Below are 24,296 nucleotides of genomic sequence, written 5' to 3'. Positions count from 1 at the left end.
ACAGTGTGTCAGTAAAGCTCATGGCTCAGCTCACAGATCTTTGTACTTCACACTGCAATTGTACATGCAAAAATAAAATGTGAATTAAGCTCTGAATGCTTCTAAGTAAGACTGAATAGCAGCTCAGTACTGTACCTGAAGGCCTCCTGTATACCCACAGCTTTAACCAGAGCTCTGCACTGGTGTTATTTATATAACCACCATCAACAGCACCAACATAAAAGACAGAAAGAAGCATTGCTGTCTCTTTATCCCTTAAATCCCAGTGCGAAAAAGTGTTTGTGTTGTAAAGCAGACTTAGCAATAAAAAGCAACGCAGTGGATTAAAAAGACGGATAGAGTGGGAGAAAAGGTATGAAAAATAAAAGATTTTTAGTAGCTAATTAATAACTATATAAGACTAACTATTCACCACATTTAATTTTTGCATTAAATGAGATAAATGCAAGACGACAATAATAAAAAGCATTCATACAAAAGAGCTATCTCACAAACACAAGCATGATGTAACTTGCCATTGCCAGTGTGTGAATGTGTGTGTGAATGACTGAATTAGTGAATGTAGTGTAAAGCGCTTTGGGGTCTTTAGGGACTGAGTAAAAGCGCTATACAAATGCAGGCCATTTACCATTTACCATGATAATTAAACCAGCTGCAGTTGGTATCAGAAATAGAAAGCACTAAAGGTCAAGTCCTTGGCAACGGTGGGGAGGAAGAACTCCCTTTTTAACTGAAAGAGTCCACACAAGCAGGCTCAGGGAGGGGAAAAGGTCTGTAAAGAGAATGAAGAGGGAAAAAGAAAAGTGTAGAGCTGTGGAGGTTAAAAGGGGACTTAAGTGAAATGAAATGAATGAATGAATAAATAATAATGAAACTGATTTATTTTATTATACTTAACTCGTGTTTTGCCCTGCACAGCATGCTAGCAGCTTAGCAACTATGACCTCCTAAAGAAGAATCAGTAATGTGTGACTTTTCTGCCGTGTTTGGAGTAAAACTGACTTTCCTGACTGTGTGTATAACCTTCCACTGTGTATGTGTGCACACTTGTATTTTTCCAGAGGACAAGCTGGAGCAGCAGCACGCACTTTTTACTCAATACAAGGACCCATGTCGCCTGGGGCCAGGGGAGGACAAACCATGGGCTCTGGGTAACAACACACAACCCAACACCTGCCCACGCACATCTTCCTCTACGGTCGCTCCATACGCACTGTAGTAATATGTACACCACCGGCTTCGGTTACAGTCTGACTGTAAAATGCAGGTGTTGCTGCGTGCACCGAGGATCCACGCGGTGCCTGCAGAGTGCAGCAGGCATTAATCTGGCTCAGGCTGGCTAAGTCAGAATGCACCCAGTACAGCAGGCTGATACATGGGCATTAGTGACGCAGAAGACTGGAGGGTTTTGGTCTGGATATGGAGCGTTTTTTTAGGCCAGCGGTATTTCAGGGACAGTGTGGGCAGGACCGAGTGAAAGGGCTTGTTTAGAGAAGGGCTTATTTATTTGGACAGGCATATTTTCCATTGCAAGCCGGGGAAACAGATTGGCACTGCCTGTTTCGCTGTTATCAGACATAGGGAGGTTGGAGGGGAAAGAAAAAACTGATCAATGAATCAGTGAAAGAAAGGGAAGGAAGATTATCCCATTTCATAAAGCTTATCCAAAGAAGATTAGACCTGAATGGATACAATAGTGAGCCAAAAATCACAGCTAGAGAGCTGAAGCTGCCAGATATTGTCAGATGTTGTACTGACAGATTGTGCAGTAATTTCCTGACTCTTCTGGTGGCAAATGGCGGGATTTCATACTTCTTTTAAATCTTGTGGAAAAGAAGGAAAAGCATGAGACCAACTTGGCATAAAAAGCCATGGCAATATGTTCACATGACTGAAGTTTCAGCAAAAAAAGAAAAATCTCCCCCACTCATAAATGTCACGTCTCTTTTCATGATGCGTTTTAGTTCATGTTAGAGGGCAGATTAAACAACCGCCAAAGCCAGCAAGTACACTCACTGTGGTCTTCGATGTATTTTTGGAGCTGTGGCCAGAGCTGGTGTGAAAGAATATTTATTTTGTTCCCTTCACAGCTTGTTGGTGTTTTCAGGATTTATGAGACCAGAAAACTGAGGTCATGTTAACCACTCAAAACAGGGAAGCTGGTGCATATCTGTACTTTCCCAAGCAAGCTGAAGCAACACGTTCTCACTCCCAACCCAACACGTGCTCCTGCTCAGGAACTCCTTCCTTTTATATTTTAACACATTAGTGTGTTTTTCCCTTTCAGGGGTGCCATTTACTGTTGATTTCCAAGAGGAGGAGTAACAAAATCCTACATTTGACAGGTGTCTGGAAACTAATTTAAGGTTAGGGTTAAGGTTTGTTGGTGTTTTAGCCACATGCATGGAATTTGGCCCTGTAGTATTTAGAAGCATTTCCATTTGGATGTGCCAAATGGTCAAAAATACCATGAAATCTAAGTCTATCTGGGTCACCAGGTGGGGGTGAGCCTAACGCAAAAGACAAAAGCAGATTCATTTAACTCATGTTTTTGACCTTACCATTGGTGTTGCCATACGGTTAGCTTAAATGCAGACTTTCATTATGTCAAACACCCAGTAGAAAGGCAGGAAAGGTCTCCTTTCCTTGTTTCCTTAACCTTAATCTTACTACGCAGTGAAAGTCTTAAGATTTAGAGTTGTTCAGTTATCAGTTCTGCTTGCCTCTAATGTCACAACTCACTAATACACTGATTTGTTTTGAACTTTCAGCGACTTTTTAATGCCTCAGGCAAACAATCTCATGCTGTTTTGTTAAAATCTACTATGAGCTATATTAAAGTAACCAAAGTGAAGCGAAGGCTGTAATCTAACTCTGTTTGCATTGGCTATGTGCTCAGTTTGATGTTGACTGTATTGCCAAACCACTGTATAGTATAGTCTCATGAATTTATTTGACTTGAATGATGATAATAAAAGCAAGAGTTAAAGCGGATCATCTCTGTAGCAGGAAAAGAAAATGTGAGTTGACAGAAGGGTTAGCAAGATTATGTTTCATTTTACTGTTGAGACTGCCTGCACCCTCCCGTTTTTAACTCCAGCCTTGGCAGTGAAATTATTTTTTAGTCAATGTTTATACAGCCCGGAGTAGCCTTAGTACATACGATGTGTTTTCTTGTCTATCTCAAGGATCCACATCAACAGCCTCGTTGTGTAAGTGTTGTCAGATATACATATATAGTACCACAGTCCTCTCTTTCTGACTTCTCCTTCATGTCTTTCCTTCAGCTGTCTGAGTTAAGTTGATTAGCAAAAGATGTGGAAGTTTTGTTTGACTTGGCCAGGTTTGGTTGCATTAGCTTTGGCATTTCTTATGGGGAGTTGGAGCTCCTGGACAAATTCTGCACCAGTACAGGGCGAACAACCCGACTCCACACAGTGGCCGTGCTCAGCATCCTTGGTTACCATGGTGTCCCATGGTACTGATGACATCAGCAGCACTTTTTTTCTTGAAGTCTCTCTGTGGTTATTTCTAGAGATGGACCAATCCGATATTACGTATCAGTATCGGTCCGATACTGACCTAAATTACTGGATCGGATATCGGAGAAAAATAAAAAATGTAATCCGATCCATTAAATATCACGAAAGCACCTCACAAAACTTGCAACACGCCGTAACTCGCCTCAGAACGTTAGCACGTCGGAGCAGTATGCATCACGTGATAGAGCGGCTGTGGCATGGGGACCTGTCGGTGGTCTGGATAGCATGTGGAGCTTCGCTAGCAACCCGGCATTTCATCTCCGACAAAGTTATCCCGAGAGAAGTAAAGCAAGTGTGTAAGTCCATCTCTGAATGTTTGTAAAGCATTCCTGCGTTAAGCGACTGCCTCTTCTTGCTGCTACTTCAATCATGAAACAGCTTAATGATCGGCTGATCGGCTTTTCTGTCGCGAGTCCGTCTCTCTTGTTTGTTTTTGGCCCACTTTGCACCAGAAAGAGGAAACCAGCGGCTGAACAACAGCAGCATGTTTAAGCTTGATCAGCTGTTGTTAGAATTTATTTAATATTACTTTCTACTCGAGGATCTTTTTCTACAGCTGACGCTGGTAACTGTGCAGGGGCGGATCTAGCAAAGTTTAGCCAGGGGGGCCGATAGGGCATGAACATTGAAAAGGGGGCACAAAGACATAGTTTTAAAATGTCGAGCTTTTAATAAATAATTATCCAAATCTTACACCCAAAGTTTTAATTTGATGTAAAATGAATAGAAGTCCATTACTGTATATAGTAACTATTAAGTCTAATATATATACCCTAGTAAGCTATAGTACTTTTCACTTTGGGAAGGTACCATCTGTGCAGTCTGCAATTTTGTTGAAGAAAGATGTTGAATCTATTTAATATTTCTTGAAAAATAATTGATTTCTGTGCATTTTTTTTTCCACACTGCATCAAATTAAGGTTGATTACGTCGATTAAGCATCATGAGGTGGAGCGTGAGGGGTGGTTCCCTATTTTTTATTTATTTATTTTTGTTGTTGCTGGGAGTTGGAACCCTATTAGTTAGGTTGCTTAATATTTACGCTAAGTACTCTTTAAAATACCAGAATAGGGAGGATGGTGTAGGTTTGAGTTTATTAGATTGATCAGTATTGCTGAACTATGAAATTTTTTTTTTTTGCATACAGGTATAACAGAATAGCTTTAGTGTAGTTGTTGTTTTAAACTTGAGTATGAACTTCTAAAAAATGCAGCAAGATATTTAAAAAAACAGTTTTGTTGATTAAAACACACTATATCGGATTCATATCGGTATCGGCAGATATCCAAATTTATGATATCGGTATCGGACATAAAAAAGTGGTATCGTACCATCTCTAGTTATTTCTGACCTTGAGGGACTCCCACCGACTCTGTCGAGCTGCTAACAGCGTACCCAGTGGGCGACACCTACTGGTTCTGACCGAGTGAGAATGGGTTGGCTAAAAACGGCAGCAGTGTAGCGGAGTATGCCCACCGGACACCCCGCCATCTTTATTTTCACTGATCTAAAACCTGCTCTTAGAATTGTGAAAAACACTGTCCGCGCATCAGACGCCTACTCTTCATAAGAGCTCCCAACACTCATGAATTGACTGGAGTAACTTCAGAGTGCTGCGCTCGTCATGCGGAGCATTTTAAACGCATTATCCAGCCCACGGCCTTGAGTCCTCATTCTCAAAAGCATCTCTGAGTGCTTCTCTCTCTCTTGCTGTTTTATTCCACTGGTTTATGACAGTAGATTGTAGTCTGAGGATTATAAAGGCGGAGAGGGTTTCTGACCCTTTAGAATAGCTATACTGGAAGCTAGATGTTATTTGACATAGTGAGGGGGAGGACTGTGCAGTGTAAACTACATCAATAAAGCGTGAGCAGAAATGGTTTCTGCAGTATGTCACTGCAAATGAAATACACAGAGTGGAGATGAATCATTGGTGCAGTTGTATATGAATATTTTTCACGAGCCAGATTTTAATCAGATACTGGTGTTTTGCTGTTTTCATCTTTATTTAAGCTAATTGAAATAATTCGATTCATGCTCACAAGTTTCAGTCTACAAAGGCAAAACAATGAAAAACAGAGATTTACCAAACAGCAAGAAGTCTGGTTGTTTATTTTCAGCTGCGCCAATGTCCTCCCAGTGCCCAGAGACACGCCTGTCAGGTGGATGAACGTCAATTCATTGGTCACAGGTAGATAAACCTTTAAGAGGTCAGTAAGACTAGAAAAGCACAAGAGAAGCACAAGCAGAAGTACATTAATCCACTAACAAATCATGAGCGATGAGCCTCACCTGAATTTTATGCCATTAAAGTGTTTTGAAAATTGTTCAGTCATTGTAATTGGTACACATCCCTAACTATATATAATATATATACTAATATATATACTATACTAGTATATATACTATATATACTATAATATATTTTGTTCTTGGGTTAGGGTCATCACCAATGGTTTTAATGACTTGGTGAACAAAAATAAATTTATATAAAATCTATTAATGGACACTCCTGTAGCTCGTACATTTTTGGTCCTGTGTATTAAAGTACAAAATTGTCATTAAAAGTTTAAGACTGGGACAAACCACAGTGCCCTCCACCAAAGATATGATTATAAAGGGAGACTATTCTTCTTCTAAAGCTACAATAGGATATTATTTTATGAACATGAAATTGGCGCCAGCTGATGATGTATACAGAAGTGATAACTTTTGTTCAGTGAATGGTAAATGGACTGGTTCTTAGATAGCACATTTCCTCTTTACTTAAACACTCAAAGCACTTTCTTCAGCTTTATTCACACCCAGTCATACCAGTACTTTTTTCTAAACCTGGATCTTTTCTATCTAGAAGAGCAACTTGGGGTTCAGTATCTTGTCCAAGGATATTTAGGCAGTCAGGGGTCAAACCACCAAATTGCCTATCAGGTACCTTCTGAGCTGGTTCCCATTATCTGATAACATTTGAAATTGGTAAATTAGATGAACAAAGGCTGCAGCTCAGGAGCAAGAGCAGACTGTCTAGTCGTTTTAAGATTGGTGCTTTAACTCATCCATCAGAGTATGAGTGTGTGGTTGTTAGGTTAAACCTGCTTAGTCATAGAAAAATGTAGTAAGAAAGCACTTTGAGTTCTCAGAGTAGAAAAAAGTATTTAAGTACCACTCCAAACGCTGAGAGATAGACAACTTTTTCTAGTCTAATGATTTGAGACAAACATCTAAATTCATTGTGTCATTTTAACCTTCCATTAAGAGCTTTTGTTGCCCTCCAACTTGGACTCTGCAAACCCTGCAGAGTCATATGAGCATTGTGCACTTTATAAAAGCATCATGCACACTGATAATCTCCTGCTGACACATTTCATGAAAGAGACGCTTCATGAATTCAGAGAAGGAAAAAAAAGCTCAGCCAGCAAGTAAAAGGTAATCCTATTTTTCCTCTTTTTTTCTTCTAAACCTGACCTCCATCAGTGTATGTACCTGTGGGTCATGCTAACTTGTATCACTCCATACCTGCATACCTTCAGTATCAGGGTAGAAAGTGCAAGTTCTGCGCTGCCTTCCAAAAAAATATTTTTGCATAAATCATTTTTCATTCTCGCCTAAAGTAAACATGGAAATGAACCACCTGAACCTTTTCTCACTCCCTGCTTACATAATGATGCTTAATCAGGACATGTAGGTGTTCTATTACAATGCACTGGGCACTCTTTTACTGACAGTTTTCACCAGGTTAGTCTGATAGGATTTAACACCTGACCTGGACCATAAGCACAAGCAGAAGCACTCTGCTGGTGTGTTAACTGTAGTCAAGGACTTTATCATGGAAACCAAGAATAGTGGCGATATTAGATGTTTGCCTTTTAAAATGTTTTAATCTTGTGGAAGTTTGTATTTTATTTTTCCCTAAATCTAAGTATCTAAGTAGCCTCCGTGTCTAAGCCACATTATTTAATGCCTCAAACTAACCAAAAAGACAGAAAGGCCTCGCAGTCAAAAATAAGCAGCATTCAATCTCTTGGCGGTCATATGAGGACTTTTGTTCTAAGTGGTGTGTGTGTGTGTGTGTGTGTGTGTGTGTGTGTGTGTGTGTGTGTGTGTGTGTGTGTGTATGTGTGTGTGTGTGTGTGTGTGTGTGTGTGTGTGTGTGTGTAAAAATCAAACATGAAAATGTTTGTAATTCTGGCTGTGAGAATTACCTTTTTTCTCTATTAGGCACCTCCATCAAGGGACGCTTACACAGCATTTTCATCCACACGAGCTATATTCTTTAATATTATATTATATATTATATATTATATATTATATTATATAATATTTATATTCTTTATTCTATATTCTTTAAAAACTCTGCAGCTAAACTGGACGACTGGACAGACTGCTCAGCTGTCCCATAGTCAAATTGTAAACAGTTACAAGAGAAGTCATTTTCTGCATCCTATTTGCTAATGTAAACACATCAGTGTGAATGAATGGATGTGCTAAGTAGTCCATTATAAAAATATGTGATGATGCTAGCTAAAAGACTGAGCCATGGACTGATACTACAAGGCTGAGGGAGAACGAGGGGGAGGGAAGGAGAGAAATGCAGGCTGAATTTACTTGTGCACGTCTCCACTTTAATGCATTGTAATGTGTCTTTAAACAGGTACTCTGCTGGATCCCAGTGGCCTTTATGATGAAGATGTCAGTTCACCGGAAAGTTTACAAAAGTGAGTCTCATCCCCTGAAAAATCAAATTACCTCTCCTTTTATTCGCATGACGATCATAAATCACAGCGGTCTAACTTCTGCTCCCAAATCTTACGAGTGTACCCATAATATATGTGTACCAAAACATATCTGAGATTTAAAGCTCTGAAATTACCATTGACCCAGTGCTCATGTTTGCAATTTGCTGTAATTACTATAATTTCTTTGGAAATTTTCAATGAAGCATCGTCATGACATCACCAGGCAGGCCACGAAGTCAAGATAAGCCCTAATCTCAGCAAATTTAGATGATGGGAGTGCAAACCCACACTTGACCGTTGCTCAGCTGATACACTGCAAACCATCTCCACCCCAACTGCTCGTTATCATTCAGTGTCTGACATATTTATCTTCAGTGCCTGCTCTGGAGTCTTGTTAATACTCTCTTCACTTTCCACGTATGCACACAGAAGTCTATAGAGGTTGGAGAACAGAGCCAATATCCCAAAATATAAATGACTGTAGACTGAAATCTTTTTGGTTATAGTGGTCCTGACAGAATTCCAATTAACTATATGCATTTGGATACAACACAGCATCTAAACTTCAGTATGTTGTGTGTTGTTTTCAGACTTATGGAGAACGAAGAGGGAAGGAAGGAGTACCTGGTGTTTCCTCCCAGTAAGAGCCAGTGTCCCGCCAGCAGTCAGAAGGGAAGGAAAATCCCGCTGAAGGGCAACGGACGCCGTATTGACTACATCCTTTACAGCGACGAGGGCCTCCAACAGGACTGGAAACTGGTACGGTTTTGTTGTCTTGCTGGATGACGCTCTCAAGACTCAGTCTCATATTTTTATTGTCAATTTGAGACTTTTTTAGACCTTAGAAAACTGGCAACACCTCTTAATCACCTGTCCTTTTATTTGTGTTTGAACTAATTAGCTTGCAATATGCTTAGTAATTTACAAAGCCTCAAAGTATTTCTTTATTTTTAATCTTAAAGATATATGCTGTTTACTCAGTCAGCCTCAGAAAAACAACAGTTCATAGAATTAAGTCCAATATTATACTAAGAAGTGTATTCCCATGATGAGTGTAAACTTTTGACCGGACATCTAAGTGCTTTTAAGAGGTCCTCTAATTCGCTCCATTGACCATAATCAGTTTAAATTTTAATTACGTTGTTTGAATGCAGTCATAGAGTAAGTGGCTATATTGAAAGCATTATTTAAATGAGGTCGTGCTAGCGGTCAAGTCATAATTGAAACGTTATTAAAAACATGCCATTTTTATTGTATTCTGAAGGGATTACTTCAACCACAAATTCACAGTAATAACAACATATTACAAGCAGATAAATATATGATTTTAATTTTCTGCCTTTCATTTGTTTTATGAGTCTTTATGGAAGTCCAGACTTCCATAACTGCAGACTAGAGACGGCAAATCATTGTTCAGCGATGGTGTCAACGCAAAGTGTTGTCAATTAGTGAGTTTCTGAAATGTGAACTTTTGCGCTCACAACTGCCCATTTATTTATGTCATATGGATAAGACTACAAGAAATTCCTTTGAATCACGTGTGTACAAGCGCTTTCAGACAGTTCGGGCTCACAGACGTAAACCCCGCAGCTAACACTGACATGAAGTGACGTCATCCTTTCCTATATTCAAAATCCAACAGCTCATTTGGGTGCTCTACCATTCAGCACTGCTTTGAGCTAACTGATGTTAGCTATCTAAGCAGTGCTAACCTACTGTAGCCAATACTTTGTTTTAAGCTAATCAGCTACATGCTAATGTTAACCAGCTACCCAAAACCTTTCACGCTGCTGTCTAGGGCAGCGGTCCCCAACCCCAGGCCATGGACTGGTACCGCTCCGTGAGTTGTTTGGTACCGGGCTGCCAGAGTTGAGGCTTGAGTTTGACATTTATGGTTTTCAGGGTTTTTATAATTAACTCGGTTTCCCTGGGCCTTTTCCCGTGTTGTAGTTGTGTCTTATTTTGAAAGAAATATTTACGCATTACCATAGCGACCAGAGAGCATTAAGGGACAGAGAGGACGATGTTACTCTCAGTGTTGTTGGCGCATTTCAGGAGGACGCTGCTAATAAAGTTACACAATTATACAGTGAATTCGCGTTTATTATCATATTTACAAAACACCACAGTTTCTGTCTTGGTCGTATCATTTTAGTTTGTTGTATTGATCAGCAACACCTTAAATGCTGGTCCGTGAAAATATTGTCTGACATTAAATTGGTCTGTGGCGCAGAAAAGGTTTGGGAACGCTGCGCTAGGGAAACCAATTCCATTCATTCTACGATTTTCTTAAGCGCTTATCCAAGGTGGAGTCACAGGAGGTGGGGGTGTATCGCAGCAGTCATGAGACAAGAGGTGGGGTCTCCTGGAGAGGTCGCCAGTGGAAGTCCTTTCTGATTGTGTTCTTTAGCTTGCAAACATGTTAGCTTTCTGCGCACACACACACACACACACACACACACACACACACACACAGGCCAGTCTTTCACTTTTACTCAATTTACCAATACAGAACTACAAAGGTGTTCCCAGATTTCAGTGTCGTCACATTGAGCGTTCCATGGAAAAGAAATAAAGGGAAAAGAAATGGTACCCTTCACAGATCACCATTTGAACATGCAGATATCGTAGGGACTGTGTACCCCTGGTGCTTTTTGTATCCTCAAAGTATTGTATTTCTAATATAATTTTACAACTTCCATAATCTTGAGCAACACTTTTTCCCTGCAGGAATCAATAAAGTTTTGATTATACAAGGAGCTGAGAATAACAATGTGACGTCTTACACGGTACACAGACTCTGTACACAGTGCACGTTTTTCACAGCAGACATTCAGATTTATCACAGCACGAGAAGGACGTGTGATTAATAACACTAAGAGCAACCCTTCCATTAAGTGGACAAAAGCGAAACCTTCCTTAGGTAATGCAGCGTTCATTCAGTTTCACTGGCATGTCAAAAGGGTTTATTATGAAAAAAGGCAGCACGTGTTTTAAATCGGTGTTCCTACTGTGTTGGATGTGTGAACGCATCTCCAAATATTACATATATTACATATTACAAATATTACACAGTACCAGCACATCAGTGAGCAGCAGACAGCCCATCCTGATGCTTTTCTCATCCTGGCTGGGGATTTCAATCATGCAGACTTAAAGTGCGTGTTTCCAAAAATACAACAACACATAAACTTTCCAACAAGGGGAAATAACACACTGGACTTTGTTTACACCACCCAGAGAGGAGCTTACAAAGCTTTTCCCCTCCCCCACCTCGGCGCCTCAGACCATATCACTGTCATGCTAATGCCTGCTTACAGACCGCTCGTTAAAGTGACCAAACCGGTTCGTAAGCGGATACAAGTGTGGCCAGAGGGGTCTTCAGAGGCTTTACAGGACTGCTTCAATACTACAGACTGGAACATGTTTAAGCAGGCTGCCACCTATAACAACACCACTGACCTCCAGGAGTACGCAGAGACTGTTACTGCCTACATCAACAAGTGTATTGAGGATGTAACAGTCACGAAAACCATAACTGTCCGGGCCAATCAAAAACCATGGATGACAGGAGAGGTCTACAGGCTGCTGAAAGCTCGGAATGTTGCCTTCAGAGTTGGAGACGAGGCAAGCCTGAGGACAGCTAGGGCCAACCTTTCCCGTGGCATCAGAGAGGCGAAGAGACAGTACTCCAGGAAAATATCTCATCACTTCAAAGACAGCAGAGACTCACGGAGCCTGTGGCGGGGCATTCAGACCATCACAGATTACAAGCCCCCACCACAGACCTGTGATAGCACTATCCCCCTGCTGAACGAGCTGAACACTTTCTTTGCTCGCTTTGAAGCCCAAAACAGCACCACTGCACAGAAGACCCCACCCCCTCCTGGTGACCAGGTGATGACTCTGTCACCGGACAGCGTGAGGAGATCCCTCAGCAGGATCAATGCACATAAAGCTCCGGGTCCTGACAACATTCCTGGTCGTGCACTGAGAGACTGTGCAGTGGAACTCACTGATGTCTTCACAGACATCTTCAACATATCACTCATCCAGGCTGTCGTCCCCACATGTTTTAAAGCCACCACAATCATTCCGGTTCCAAAAAAGTCATCTCCCTCCTGCTTTAATGACTACCGTCCTGTTGCACTTACTCCCATCCTGATGAAGTGCTTCGAACGACTAGTCATGCAACACATCAAGACTGTCCTGCCCCCCTCCCTGGATCCCTTCCAGTTTGCCTATCGGCCCAACCGCTCAACCGATGATGCCATCTCCACTGCACTCCACTCGGCACTCACACACCTGGACAAAAATGACTCATATGTTCGAATGCTGTTTATAGATTTCAGTTCAGCATTCAACACCATAATCCCCCAACAGCTCATTCAAAAACTGGTCCAGCTGGGGCTCAACACCTCACTGTGCAACTGGCTGTTGGATTTCCTCACCGGAAGACCTCAAGCAGTACGGGTTGGCAGTAATACATCCAGCACCATCATTTTAAACACGGGGGCCCCGCAGGGATGTGTGCTGAGCCCCCTCCTCTTCACTCTGCTGACCCATGACTGCACCCCATCATACAGCTCCAACCTCTTCATCAAGTTTGCGGACGACACAACGGTGGTGGGTCTCATTAGCAACAGGGATGAGACCGACTACAGAAGTGAGGTGAGACGCCTGGCCACGTGGTGTGCTGACAACAATCTCTCTCTGAATGTGGAGAAGACGAAGGAGATTGTTGTGGACTTCAGGAGAATGCACACCCAACATGTTCCTCTGACCATTGACGGAGCGTCTGTGGAGAGAGTGAGCAGCACCAAGTTCTTGGGTGTGCACATCACAGAGGATCTCTCCTGGACGTACAACACCACAGCACTGGCCAAGAAATCACAGCAGCGTCTCTTCTTTCTCCGCAAACTAAGAAGAGCAGGAGCACCAGCCCCCATCATGCACACTTTCTACAGAGGCACCACCGAGAGCATCCTGTCGAGCTGCATCACTGTGTGGTTTGGAGCCTGCAATGCGTCCTGTCATAGAACCCTCCAACGCATAGTGAGAGCTGCAGAGAGGATCATTGGTGTCTCTCTCCCCTCCCTCCAGGACATTTACAGCACCCGTCTCACTAAAAAAGCCCTTTGCATAGCGGCTGATCCCACACACCCAATGCAAAGCTTCTTCAAGCTGCTGCCGTCGGGGAGGAGACTGCGGAGTCTCCAGGCCAGGACCAGCAGGCTGAAGGACAGCTTCATCCATCAGGCTGTCAGGAAGCTTAACTCCCTCCCGATTCTGCCCCCTCTCCCCTCTCTCCTCCACGGTCTCACTGAACTCTGTCACACACACACAAACACACACACTCTCTGACTCACTCACTGGCCTGCACCAGTTACCAGTCACTTTGTGGAGCATTGGACTGCCATTACCTCATAAGACTTTGTTGTTACACTCTCTCTTACCGTACATTACCAAATCTCCATTTGCACTATTTGCCTATTTGCACTACTCTGCCTGGTTTACACTCAATGTCACTTACCCATTATATTGTATATTATATAGCTTTCTTGTTATATGTAAAATTGTATTTATTTAAATTTTTACTTTTTAATTATTTTACTTGCATTTTTTAATCACTTTTATATTTAAATATATTTAAATGTTCATTTGCTATTTATCTAGGGAGTGAAGAGTAACGCAATTTCTATTCTCCGTATGTCCTGTACATGTGGCAGAATCGACAAATAAAGTTGACTTTGACTTTGACTTTGACATGCTTAAAACACCAACACAAAAGAGTTTGCTAACAGGGGGCACAGAATTGTGGCATTTTCTTGTCAGCGGGGAGGTGATATGTTTAATTCTCCTCTGATTAATTTCCTAGCAACAAAGCTAAAAACCTAATTTTCCAGAGCCGTGTGAAGCAGGCTGAAATTATGTCACACCACGGGAGAATGTTTGACTAAAATCTGGAGAGGTGAACAATGAAACACAGCAAAAACAACAACAAAAAAGTAGGGAAGAAAAGGAATGAGGGCAGGACTGTCTGTGTGAGGGACTGGAGAGGATTGGAAAACCAAATCATACTATTTACACCTCTCTCCTTTCTTCCCATCTCTCTGTCTGACTCTTTCTATTGGCTCTCTGAAGGCAGCCGCCTGACGCCACCTTCTGTCAAAGTACAGTTACTGTAGCATCATTTCCCTTAAGTGGAGCTGATCAAGCATGTCGCTAACCTCCCGTCACTTGAAGGGTCTCATTTATTTACATGTTTACTTTAATCTTGTGTTGTTTCTCTTTATCTCTTCATGTTACTTTAAGTTATTTTTTGAAGAACATACTTGGATAAAAATGTTTCCGCTCTTAGGTTTAAATTGTCCTGCAATAATTATTTAGTGGAGACACAACTAGCAGAAGGAGATTAGTGGATTACCTTAATGAAGACAATTAAGTTTTAAATGAGTCGATATATCAAAGTATGACCCAATTTACATATTAAATATTGCTTATAACTAGTTTCAGTGAATGGATTTTGTATAGAGGGAGGGTTTATTTGTGGAGATGTTGATATATATTTTTAACCACTTCTTAAATCAGGAAACATAGTCAGCAGCCAAGAAAAATACTTTTTTCCCCTTTCATGTGTTGTTATTAATAAAATCTTCCAGAAATCAGCTTCTCCATTGTATATGAGTAATGTGCCTTTAGAGCATGATCAAAAGGTCATTTTGAAGAAGTAGCCTTCAGAGGAATGTGTTGCAAAAGTCCAAGCATTTTTATTTAATTGGGGAAAATACTAGAAGTAATATTAGGAATATGGACCACCTCAAAATTCTCTCTGTTTATCTCTTACACCAAAAAAAGAAAAAAGAATTTGATATATTTTGTAAAATGTTTTGGGTTTTTTGCCATAAAAATGTAAACTAACATACAAATCCATACTAAAAGAATGTTTCATTTTGAAATGTAAGTTTCCTGTCAATTAGATTGTTCGAAGTACTATTAAAAAAAAATTCATAAATTGTCACATCTCTCTTAAAACGGCACTATTGATAAAACATATCAACATTATTAAATGAACTCTCATTGATTGTCATGACAAAGGTTTTAGTAGTACTTGCAGCTACGTTAGCAGTCGTTGTCTGTGGAAAGTACCTTCTGTTGACATTACAGTCCACATACTTTTGGTCAGGGTTGTTTATCATGGTTTTGGACAAGTCCCCAGAGTTCCAGTGACATTTAGTGACAGCATGAGGCAGGAAGGCCCTTCCTGCTCCAACATGACAATGTCACCATTCATAAAGCTGATTTTTTTTTTTCAGGAGAGGGAGCACCTCATATTCAAAAAGCACCAAGCAGCTATGATGAATCTAGATGGCCTCTTTCTGTAAAATGTATACATAAAAATGTGGGCTATTTTGGACTCTCAGTTATTGAGATTATGGTTAATGAATAAACCGCTTCAGAGGGGAGCAAATGTTCCGATAGCAAATTGAAAAGCAGCAGCAGAGAGCTGCCTCATTAGCTTGTGTTAAAGTAATTTCTCTTTTAACATCTAACTAAAGATTTCAGCATTTCAGTGATTACACTAATGCTTGCTTTATACTGGAGGATGTTGGTTTTGGTAATATTGTAGGCTGCCCGAAGATGTCATGTGCAGTGGTGCTTCCTCTTATCTAAAACAAGGCTGTAAGACACTGATTCCCAACACTCCTAACTATCACTCCTAAACTGAAAAGTTTTTAACAGAAAACCAGCAATGCTAAAATTAATGCACGTGACTTTATTTGAAACGTCTTTTACTTTCTGAAAACAAAAACCAAACCCGCCCTAACGTTGAAAGTTGCTGCAGAATTAACTGCGAGCTTTGTGACGCCTTCGTGATCTGACGATGCTCTCTTCTACTCTTCATCCTGCAGGAAATCGAGGAGTTCAGCTTCGTCACCCAGCTGGCCGGCCTCACCGACCACCTGTCTGTGGCCATGCGCTTGGCTGTTTCCACTGGGGAAGAGGAGCCTTAGACTCATCACCTGAGCTTTTTATTTAAATACTGCCATGGAGAAGAGCAGACAGCCAGGATGAGAAGAAGATGTTATAGATAAGGAGGTGCTCAAGGAAAGATTGATGGGGCAGCAAATAGATGGATGAATGAACGAAGGAGGATTAATGAAGGTAGAGAAGAGGACCACCTGAGGGGAGAGAGACTCTGAGAGACTCTGAGCAGGAGAGATAAGCAGGGGAATTCAGTTTAGGAAACCAGAAAGATTTTCATCTTCCTGGGTAAATCACCCACTCAGTCACACACATTAAATACAGCACCACCCACAAGAGATCGACTTCTCGACTGTTGAGTATCGCCTGGCCTCTCCTCCAACGCTCCCTCTGGAACTGAGTCCAAAGGGTTTTATTTTCAGTGAATGGTTTCATGTAGCCAATACACACACTCCTTTTATCAGATCTGTTTTAGTCGTAGTGTTAGTATGATTTCTTTTTTTAATTATAATTATTGTTATTATTATTCTACCTTCAGGGACAGAAGGGACAAACACATTATTGGAGAGAAGCGTACAGCTACAGACTGGCCTTTACACTGACCGTCTGTGTCTTTGTGTCGTGTTCCTTGCTGAAAGGCTCTTGGTCAGTTATTCACCTTACTGCTCTCACAGTCAGTCCCAGGAACCTCAACAAGTGTCTTTTCTTTTCTAAAAAAAAAAACAAGTCTTTCTAAAAGGATGAAATCAATGTACAATTTCTATTGTGGCCGCACCAATTTTTATAAGGAGTTGAAATGCCTGTTTAATATTATATGGTATGTTTCTATAAAGAGGTATTGTTTAAAGGGACATGAAACTGGAGACAAAACGTTGTCGGTTGAATGCGATGCGACGCTACAGCATGTTTCCTCAGCCATATTTGGTGAAACCATTGGTGAAGCTTTGCTGATGCATGATGGGAAATGGTGTTAGTTTACAACATTCATATAAAGGCTTGACACATACTTATACGTGTCTGAATGCCTCAAGGGGCATTTTGGCTCTCAAACACATACCTGCGTGTCTGTGTGGCATTTGTGCATGCTAATGCTAATAACACACATACAGAGGATTTAGCTAATGCAGGCACACAGCTACACACATGACATAAGGAGGGCTTTCAGTGGATGTAACAAAAAAACCCTGGCAGCCAAATTGGACCTCTTCACGAGTCCGACACGAAACATGGCGATCTTTTTGAGAGACTAGATATTGTCAACTTGTTAGCAAACAAACCGTAGTAGCTGGTTGGCAAACCATCACTTTATTGTGAGCACATCTGTTTGGTTCACTTGGTAAATTCCAGCATGAAGCCCAGTTATTAGCACAGCAAGTTGTCCAGTGGATTATTACGTTGACAGCCATATTGCGACGCAACTGCAAAACCTCATTGTTCTGTAACATTTTAAACACCTACAGGCTGTGCAATATGCCACGTAAACTCAATATAAAGTTCAAAACAGTCCCAAAGATTAGCACAGACCGACCAAGAAGACACAGAATTCAGATTTTATTGCATCAAACGCTTCTTTTTTCACTTTTTTCACAAATACCTTTAAATAACAGAAACTATCCTGTTTTTTTTTTTACAATGTATCCAATATTTTCAAAAAGCAGGACATGTTCTGGTTTGTTGTTGTTGTTTGTTTGTTTTTATTGCGGCACAAATTCCTGGGAATGATTTGCCAGTAAATGTTCTATAATTACCTGGATTTCATTTTTCTTTTTAAATGGAGAAGTGTCGAAGTGAAAAAACAAAACGTAACTGAAGGTGTGTTCAGACTGAAAGCACATGTGAGACTTTTTCTCTTTAATGAAAAAACAAAAAATCCCAAGTATTTTAGCTGTTTGTGCAAATTCAGTCAAATTCCCACCAACTGCTTTGCCTTCAGCCTAAATGCACCTTCAGATTTCTGCTGTACTGTGTTACAATGTGGAGAAACTGGCTGGACAATTTTGAAATACTAAATCATTATAAAGCCATTACACCGACTCTCTGTGTGTAACAGAGCCAAACAGACCATGGTATCAAACAGGAGCTGGAACTTTGAGAAGTGTTTAGAGACATGTGCTTACTCAAACTGTCCTTAAATACCCCCAGACATGCAGCTGTGGTGCTGTGAACTCAGAGTGCTGTGAGCGAGTGACCTTGTTACCTTGAACTTTAAGAAACGAGGAAGCAGTTTTTAAACTATCAGTATTCTTAAGTGAGATGCTGCCAAATTAAACAGTTCTGCTTGGAAAAACTACAACTGTCATTCATACAGCAAATACCTTGAATATAAAACAGGCAAACATTAGCCATCACAAGCTAATGGTCATATCAAGCCAAGTCAAGTTTGCATCCAAATGCTAGATTCGTATTTTCTCCACAGTACCTGTTGTTTAGCACCACACATGCTAACCTGTAAACAGTAAATGCAGTAAACTCCAGATTACTCTTCTACCATTCTGTTTAATCCAGGAACTACACCCATACTGCCATCGGTCAATATGGGCCGTAACACCTCTCTCTCTGAATAAAACATGCTTTACGGTGATAGTTAAGTTTGCAGATACTGTCTATATACCATGATCTGCAGGGTAAACAATGTTTACAACAGTTTTGTGACCTTTCTACCTGTCTCGTAATCACTTCAGGGGAAACGTTTCACTTCAAGCATCACTTTCAGCATCAGTGCAAATATGAATATGTTGGGGCAACTTCATGTGGTATTTTCCCCCCAGTTAAAGTGCTAGCTGGCATTTCTCTGAATAAAAACTGTGCTGAATGATAACCCAGGGTGGCCAGTGCACTATAGTATGTTTACAGGCATGGTATCAGCAGTCTACATCCTGCTGTTGTGAGTGTGTGTGCATGTGTGCGTGTGTGTGCACAGGACTTGTCAGTCATCCTGTTATGTATGTTCAGCTTACAGTTTTGCATACAGTATGAGTCCATCTGTCATGTGACTCTCTATATTACTCATGGTATTATTATGACTGACACGTTCTTGTTTTTACCAAGTCTGTGCTTCACCATGTTCCTTTTTTATTTGATTTTTCTGAGACAAAGTCAGGTGAATTTGAGAATAATCACTGCTTTGCTTAGGGTAACATCACACACCCAAGAGCACTTGGTAAATAGTCATGTAAATACACTATATGAGTAAAGGAAAGGTGCCACGGTGAGCATCTGCTATGAGGTATAATAAATCAAAGGTTTGGAGAAGTACTGTGTTAGCCAATGTAAACATTTATTTATAAACCTTTATTTTTCAACTGTTGTATTTATTGCATCAAATCTGAATACTGCCGAACAGTTCATTTGTAAGAATGGACAGACAAACAGTGTGACACGTCTTATTTTAAAGCTGGACTGTGAAGGTTTTTGATTTTATATTTGGATTTCATTTTGTTTTGCTAAAATCTTCTGTGTTATTTTTAATATTTCCGATTTAAAGTTCAAAGGAGAGTGTTGGCTTGTGTGGGTGTTGAGGGTTTATACCAAGCCTTAGGTTTGCAGTTGGGTGACTTTTCAGTCAGTCATGCGTAAACTTAGCAGTTGGAGGCAAATATGAACTCATCCTGTTGTGTATTCCTGTGAACTCTTTCTAAGCAGTGTGTTAGGCTGGTGAAGAGAAAAATGCTCAAGTGTAGTTCCATTTAAGTGGCATTAAATTCAATTTCTGGGCCACTTTAATGCTCTTAAACTGGTCTGCTGTTTGGTGCTGGGCAGGCACACTGACTACAGATGCAACCGCTGACTGTATATAAAGATGGACAAATAGCACATGTCCACTTTATCTTCCAAAACTGATGGAAGATATATGCTGGTGACAATATCTCTGTTGTAGTGATTAGAAGTAGATCCTAGTATGAGTGGTTCTTCTAACATCACACAAAATTATTATTACAAGTCAATAAATTCCTCTCCCCCAACTCCACGTCCTACTTCCAGATCAAATTTCCTGAACATTAAAAACACATTTTCAAATTTAACTGGAAGATAAAACCCATGATCTCGAAACTCCAAAAATGTGGAAATTAGCAGACATCAAATAAATAAATGAGTAGTAATAATTACAATAGGGAATTGAAACAACCAAAGATCAAGTCCTTTATAAACCAAATTGAACAAGTATAGTACTTTCTAAAGTCACTTCATGCGCCTATTTTCATTTGATATTAGAACAGCCTGTAAAAACAATGTTAATGTCTCCCAGAGTTAAGTGTTAATATGAAACAGTGATGTGCAGAAAATAAACCGACAGATATTCTAAACTAAGGATGAATATGGTTTGACTTTGATAGGAGATTAAAACTGAGACCATTTACTTTTCATTAGCTCTGGATGAAAAGGATAAATGGTACGGTGTTCTGAGACGGACATATAGGTAAAAAATAAAATTCAGAATCAATTCAAAGTCTTAAAATTTTAATGCATCAACTTGTCTCAAGTAAAGGTTTTGGTTTATTCACCAAAAGACTATTTACATGTTTGTAGAGGAGAAAAATTATTATTGCAAATTTGGAATTTTAGTCCTGATAAATATTGTATTTGTGCAATATTCAGTGCTCGGAGGTCTTAAAACCTCGATGCCTTCGCTGTGCTATCAGACTATATTAATTATCTAGTTTATAAAAACCAAACACTTTGAATTTTTAAAAAGTATTTGCTTTAGCCCTCTGAAGTCTAAGTCATTATCAGCTCTAAACCCTAAACCTAAGGAGGAAAGCAAAAAGGACACCACTGTTGTTGACGTACACATTGGTGAGTTGAGTCCTTTTGATGATTGTAACCATTTTAACAAATAATCGGGCTGTAGCTTTTTAATTCCTGATTAATTCTGATTAATATGTACTGACCATGTCAGCACTATATTAAGGAAAACACTCTGCCATTAATGATGCCACCACCTCCCAGCTGACTGCGAATGTTGCTACTCACAACCTAAAAACAGTGCAATCTAGACTATGAACATTTATAGAGCTGAAATTATTTCTCTTGAATAATTATAATTATGCAGTCTAGCACCTTTTGTTGTAAATAGGAGAACAACATATTGTTTCAAATCTGCCTCACTGCACTGCTGCTCCTGACAATCAAACAACTGGAATTGTTTGGTCAAAGGCTCGTTAGGAGCTTCAACCACAGCCACACAAACCTTAACTGTAATGACACCCAGGGCCACTTCCATCACTTCAGCCCTTTAAAAACAAACATTAGGACAAAATTAGATTCTCACAACGGTCAGCTGATTGGCTTGTAAGTGACAGGAATGTAGACACCTAGATAACGTAGTGCTCCCGACACTTTAGCCTCCATTATCCTGCTGCAGGGAGATGACCAAAGTTATCATTATAAAGACTAAAGATGAAGATGTGCACCGTACTTTGGTGAACACATGAAAAATAATTTACTCCTTCCTGCATCTTTTGGTGTCTGTATTCTTAGGGGAGCTAACCAGCAGGCCAGTTGATGTCTGTATGTCTGATATAATTTTGCTACATTTCTGATCACAAATCACTGCCTGCCTTGTGTCCATGTCGAGTTCAGGACAGAGTTATTCAGCAGTTAGTTGGGGATTTGAGCTCTAACCTTTTGTAGCTGCATGTAGTGTAATATTGCTTTAGGCGTGTAGACTTCATAGGAGTGATGCTTCACTTTTGCAATCCTTTTCTCATTTGTTTTTTTTTTCTATCATGTGTCTCCATGTTTTTTATTGATTCTTGTCTTTTGGGGGGGAGGGGCTTATCGATGGGTTTGTCTGGCTGGGTCTCTGTAACTTGGCTCGGGGGATCAACTGCTTTTCTCTTTCTAAGCTTCTTCAACAAAACTGCTTATTTTCCTCTGCTTTTCTAAAGAAAAAAATCAAAGGAACTTTCCCCTCTACACGTGTCTTTGTGTCATTATTCACTTGAGGTCATTCAATGAACTGCAATTGTAATGTTCGTGAAAATAACTAGTGGATATAACAACCAAAAGTGCCATGACAAGCTTGTGGCAAGCGGTAACGCTAACTACCCTCAAAGTTTTTGTAAGTGAAAAGCTGCTATTGGTTGTTTGTGCTTCAGCTCATTTCCTCTTTTTCCAGTGTATCACAGTACGACTGCTTAGCACTGAGGTTAAGTCTGATAGAGACTGCCCTCTGGCTCTTAAAGGACAAAGTTTAAAGAAGTGAAAGAAGCCTTTAAAGAGTCCTTCTGCTTTTGATGAACAGGGGAAGAAGTCTAACACTTAAAATTTACATACAATGCTCTGTCAAGTGTAGAAAAAAACCCGCTAAAAAGTCAGATTAGTCATACAACAGAAAAGCACTGGACTGTAAACATGTCAAAGAGCAGCTCATCTTCCTATTAATTCTGATTCATGCTTTCTGAGATTTTCTAGCCTCCATGTGAATCCTTCTATCAATCTTTTAAGCATCGCACTGGTCACTGTTTTTATACTGATGATTAGATGAAAAATGTGAACGAACAAAGAAGTTTTTCATAGTAGCAAACAGATTATCATCCACCTCTGCAGGGCCTTTTATTGCTGAGTTCTACAGAGCTATTTTTAAAAAACATTATTTCGCCTCTTTTTTTGATACACTTTACACTTGCTGCTCTGCAAAAAAAAAAAAAAAAAAAAAAAGCAACTTAGCGGTGGTTTACTAGGTGGTTTTTGTGCCAGAATTTCACAGTAGCTGGTTGGAAGCATGACTCCAGTGAGTGCTAATGTGGCATTTTAACATAACCCCATACAGTGTGTTAATTTGTCACTGGTGTTTACTGCCTCCATATGACCTTTCATCATTCCCATTGTTTTGCAGTAGCAGTTAGCCACTTCTTTTAAGAATTCTCTGGGTTCACCAAAAAGCAGAAGTTAAAAAAATATTCACTAACCGCTGAACTTTTTGTAGTCAGAAGCACTGAGATAAGTGTGCTTTCTAAATGCTTTGACATTTTTCTTTTTTTGATATGTTAACATGTCATGTTGCCAGAAAAAAACTTAAGCCATCTTAAAGTGACACTTTTGTCATTAGAACAACAAGTCAAGCATCTTTATTTATAGAGACAAACATCACATATCTAAAGCAGCCTCTTTAAAAGGGCTTTATATAGATATTACAATACTGTGTGTCAAAGCAAAAAAAATGCAGAATTAGTTCAGTTATTAACTTTATTCTTATCAAATTACAAAGACACGGCAACCCTGCTATGTCAATAAACAAAAAAAAAGCCTACAACACAAATTCACCTATCTAAAGGGATGGAAACCACAAGCAACAACCTACATGCTCACACTACTCACTGACAAAACAAAATCCACACCGCTCCCACGTCCTCACCCTGCACTAGCCTTTACAGTGTCAGAGTTACCTGTTGAGGGAGCCTAGGTGCCGACCGGGGATAACGAGCGGCAATCTCAAGGGGGAAAGAGAGAGCAGAAGGGAGAGCCACACATGTAGACCTACCCAGCTCCCTCTCTTATACATAATTTATGTTTTGGAAGGAAGACATACATGACCCAGGAGGTACAGGTAATGAGGGAGCACTATCAGGTAGTCATCGGCACTTTGTTAGATGCATGAAAGCTCATCTGCTACAACATTGTCAGCACCTGTATTATGTTTGTTCACAGGGTTGTAATCCTGTGCCAACAATGCCCAGCGCATCAGTTGCTGGTTCAGATTGAACATCCAGTAATAAAAACAAGAGTGTTGTGGTCTGTGAACGCTGTTCCTGAGGGAGAGCTAGAGGCAACAGAGACTACAAAATACTGTCACTCAAGAAGCCAGGCCAGTGTCTCCTTTTCTACAGTGGTGAAGTTTCATTGATGGGGTTTAAACTTCACTGAGAAATAGCAGACAGGGTGGCACACCTCCATCCTGGAGTAACATGGCGCCAGCTCTTGTGGTGCTGACATCAACATCTAGTTTGAAAGGGTGAGAGAAGTCAGGAGCAGCCAGAACAGGGGCCCTACAGAGGAGGGACTTTGCCGACTCAAATGCACATTGGCACTCTTC

At 40.3% G+C, this 24,296-nt stretch overlaps 1 protein-coding gene across 2 annotated transcripts in view; it reads left to right on the top strand.

The window, feature by feature from the left end:
- Window positions 1-16,987, top strand: part of smpd3 (sphingomyelin phosphodiesterase 3) — a 91,670-nt gene extending 74,683 nt beyond the window's left edge. For both annotated transcript variants that reach the window (XM_086301996.1, XM_086301997.1), the window contains 4 exons: window positions 1,062-1,151; window positions 8,191-8,254; window positions 8,866-9,034; window positions 16,189-16,987. In XM_086301996.1, coding sequence (XP_086158122.1) covers window positions 1,062-1,151; window positions 8,191-8,254; window positions 8,866-9,034; window positions 16,189-16,290 — 425 coding nt within the window. In that variant the 3' untranslated portion in view covers window positions 16,291-16,987. The remainder of the gene's footprint in view (window positions 1-1,061; window positions 1,152-8,190; window positions 8,255-8,865; window positions 9,035-16,188) is intronic.
- The last annotated feature ends 7,309 nt before the right edge of the window (window positions 16,988-24,296 follow it).

Source organism: Aulonocara sp. 'chitande type north' Nkhata Bay, linkage group LG7 (genome assembly GCF_057382095.1).
Source record: "Aulonocara sp. 'chitande type north' Nkhata Bay isolate Kocher_YH1m ecotype deep benthic linkage group LG7, A_spYH_male_GT1.1, whole genome shotgun sequence".
Taxonomy (NCBI): Eukaryota; Metazoa; Chordata; class Actinopteri; order Cichliformes; family Cichlidae; genus Aulonocara; species Aulonocara sp. 'chitande type north' Nkhata Bay.
The sequence above is the reverse complement of the archived record's forward strand: the minus strand, read 5'-3'. Positions and strand labels throughout refer to the sequence as shown.